The 1,955-nt window shown below is 52.4% G+C and overlaps 1 protein-coding gene across 1 annotated transcript in view; it reads left to right on the forward strand.

The window, feature by feature from the left end:
- The window catches only part of chd7 (chromodomain helicase DNA binding protein 7), a 71,125-nt gene that overhangs the window by 46,183 nt on the left and 22,987 nt on the right, over positions 1–1,955 (forward strand). The window contains exons 16-19 of the mRNA XM_023404059.2: positions 78–176; positions 310–499; positions 593–809; positions 901–1,096. Of these exons, the coding sequence (XP_023259827.1) occupies positions 78–176; positions 310–499; positions 593–809; positions 901–1,096 (702 nt within the window). The remainder of the gene's footprint in view (positions 1–77; positions 177–309; positions 500–592; positions 810–900; positions 1,097–1,955) is intronic.

Below are 1,955 nucleotides of genomic sequence, written 5' to 3' on the forward strand. Positions count from 1 at the left end.
CCACCCCCCCTCTCCAAGTTCTGTGCAGTTTCCCTCTATTCCCAGTGAGTGTTAATGTCGCCTCTGGTGTGTTTCAGGTTCAGAAACTGCAAGGCATTCTGAAGCCCATGATGTTGAGAAGACTGAAGGAGGACGTGGAGAAGAACTTGGCCCCGAAAGAGGAGACCATCATCGAGGTCAGGACTGTGATCTCTGGTGTCAGAACAGCTGAAGCTTAAACCCTGTTAGAAATACTCAACAAGTGTTTCAGATGCTCGTGTCTCAAGAAATAAAAAGAAAAATTTAATCTGCTGTTGCTGCTGTTGTCAGGTGGAGCTCACCAACATCCAGAAGAAATACTATCGGGCCATTCTGGAGAAGAACTTCTCCTTCTTGTCCAAAGGAGGTGTAGGAGGAGGAGGAGGTGGCGGCGGCGGTGGGGGAGGAGCCAACGTACCCAACCTCCTCAACACCATGATGGAGCTGAGGAAATGCTGCAACCACCCCTACCTCATTAACGGTACACAAACTCCTCCGAAGCCACAGCAGAAACACTCGGCGAGCGGATCATTTCTTATCTGATGAGTTGTATTTGCTGTTTCCTCTCGTCCAGGAGCGGAAGAGAAGATCATCGAGGAATTCAGGGACTCACAAGGAGGCAGGGCCGACATACCAGAAATGGCTCTCCAGGCCATGATCCAGGCTGCCGGCAAGTTGGTGCTCATCGACAAGCTGCTGCCCAAACTGAAGGCCGGAGGACACCGAGTCCTGGTCTTCAGTCAGATGGTCCGCTGTCTGGACATCCTGGAGGATTACCTGATCCAGAGACGGTGAGAACAAGATACAAATTGTACCGTTTCTTGATCCCAGTGCCGAGCCAAATGAAAGCGATTCACACCTGTTCTCCAAACACGTGTTCAGATATCCCTATGAGCGCATAGACGGCAGAGTTCGCGGTAACCTGCGGCAGGCAGCCATCGACCGGTTCTCCAGACCGGACTCGGACCGTTTCGTATTCCTGCTGTGTACGAGAGCCGGAGGACTGGGCATCAACCTGACGGCAGCCGACACCTGCATCATCTTCGACTCTGACTGGAACCCTCAGAACGACCTGCAGGTACGAGATGACTGATATTACACAGGCCGTCGGTCCTTTCCTGTGACTCTCTCTCCTGTGACTCTCACTCCTGTGACTCTCACTCCTGTGACTCCTGTGACTCTCACTCCTGTGACTCTCACTCCTGTGACTCTCACTCCTGTGACTCTCACTGCTGTGACTCTCACTCCTGTGACTCCTGTGACTCTCACTGCTGTGACTCTCACTGCTGTGACTCTCACTCCTGTGACTCTCACTGCTGTGACTCTCACTGCTGTGACTCTCACTCCTGTGACTCTCACTGCTGTGATTCTCACTGCTGTGACTCTCACTCCTGTGACTCACTGCTGTGACTCTCTCTCCTGTGACTCTCACTCCTGTGACTCACTGTGACTCTCACTCCTGTGACTCTCTCTCCTGTGACTCCTGTGACTCTGACTCCTCTGACTCTCACTCCTCTGACTCTCACTCCTGTGACTCACTGCTGTGACTCTCTCTCCTGTGACTCTCACTCCTGTGACTCACTCTCCTGTGACTCTCTCTGCTGTGACTCTCTCTCCTCTGACTCTCACTCCTGTGACTCTCACTCCTGTGACTCTCACTGCTGTGACTCTCACTCCTGTGACTCACTCCTGTGACTCTCTCTCCTGTGACTCTCACTCCTGTGACTCTCACTCCTGTGACTCCTGTGACTCTCTCTGCTGTGACTCTCACTCCTGTGACTCCTGTGACTCTCACTCCTCTGACTCTCACTCCTCTGACTCTCACTGCTGTGACTCTCTCTCCTGTGACTCTCACACCTGTGACTCACTCCTGTGAAATTCTTTGTAGAAACAACGTTTATGAAACTCTTTATGAAGCTCTGCCCTCCCTCCCCTCC

The sequence above is a fragment of the Seriola lalandi genome, unplaced genomic scaffold (assembly GCF_002814215.2).
Source record: "Seriola lalandi dorsalis isolate HSWRI2012SDOR001 ecotype SW California unplaced genomic scaffold, Sedor1 jcf7180002054208, whole genome shotgun sequence".
NCBI lineage: Eukaryota > Metazoa > Chordata > Actinopteri > Carangiformes > Carangidae > Seriola > Seriola lalandi.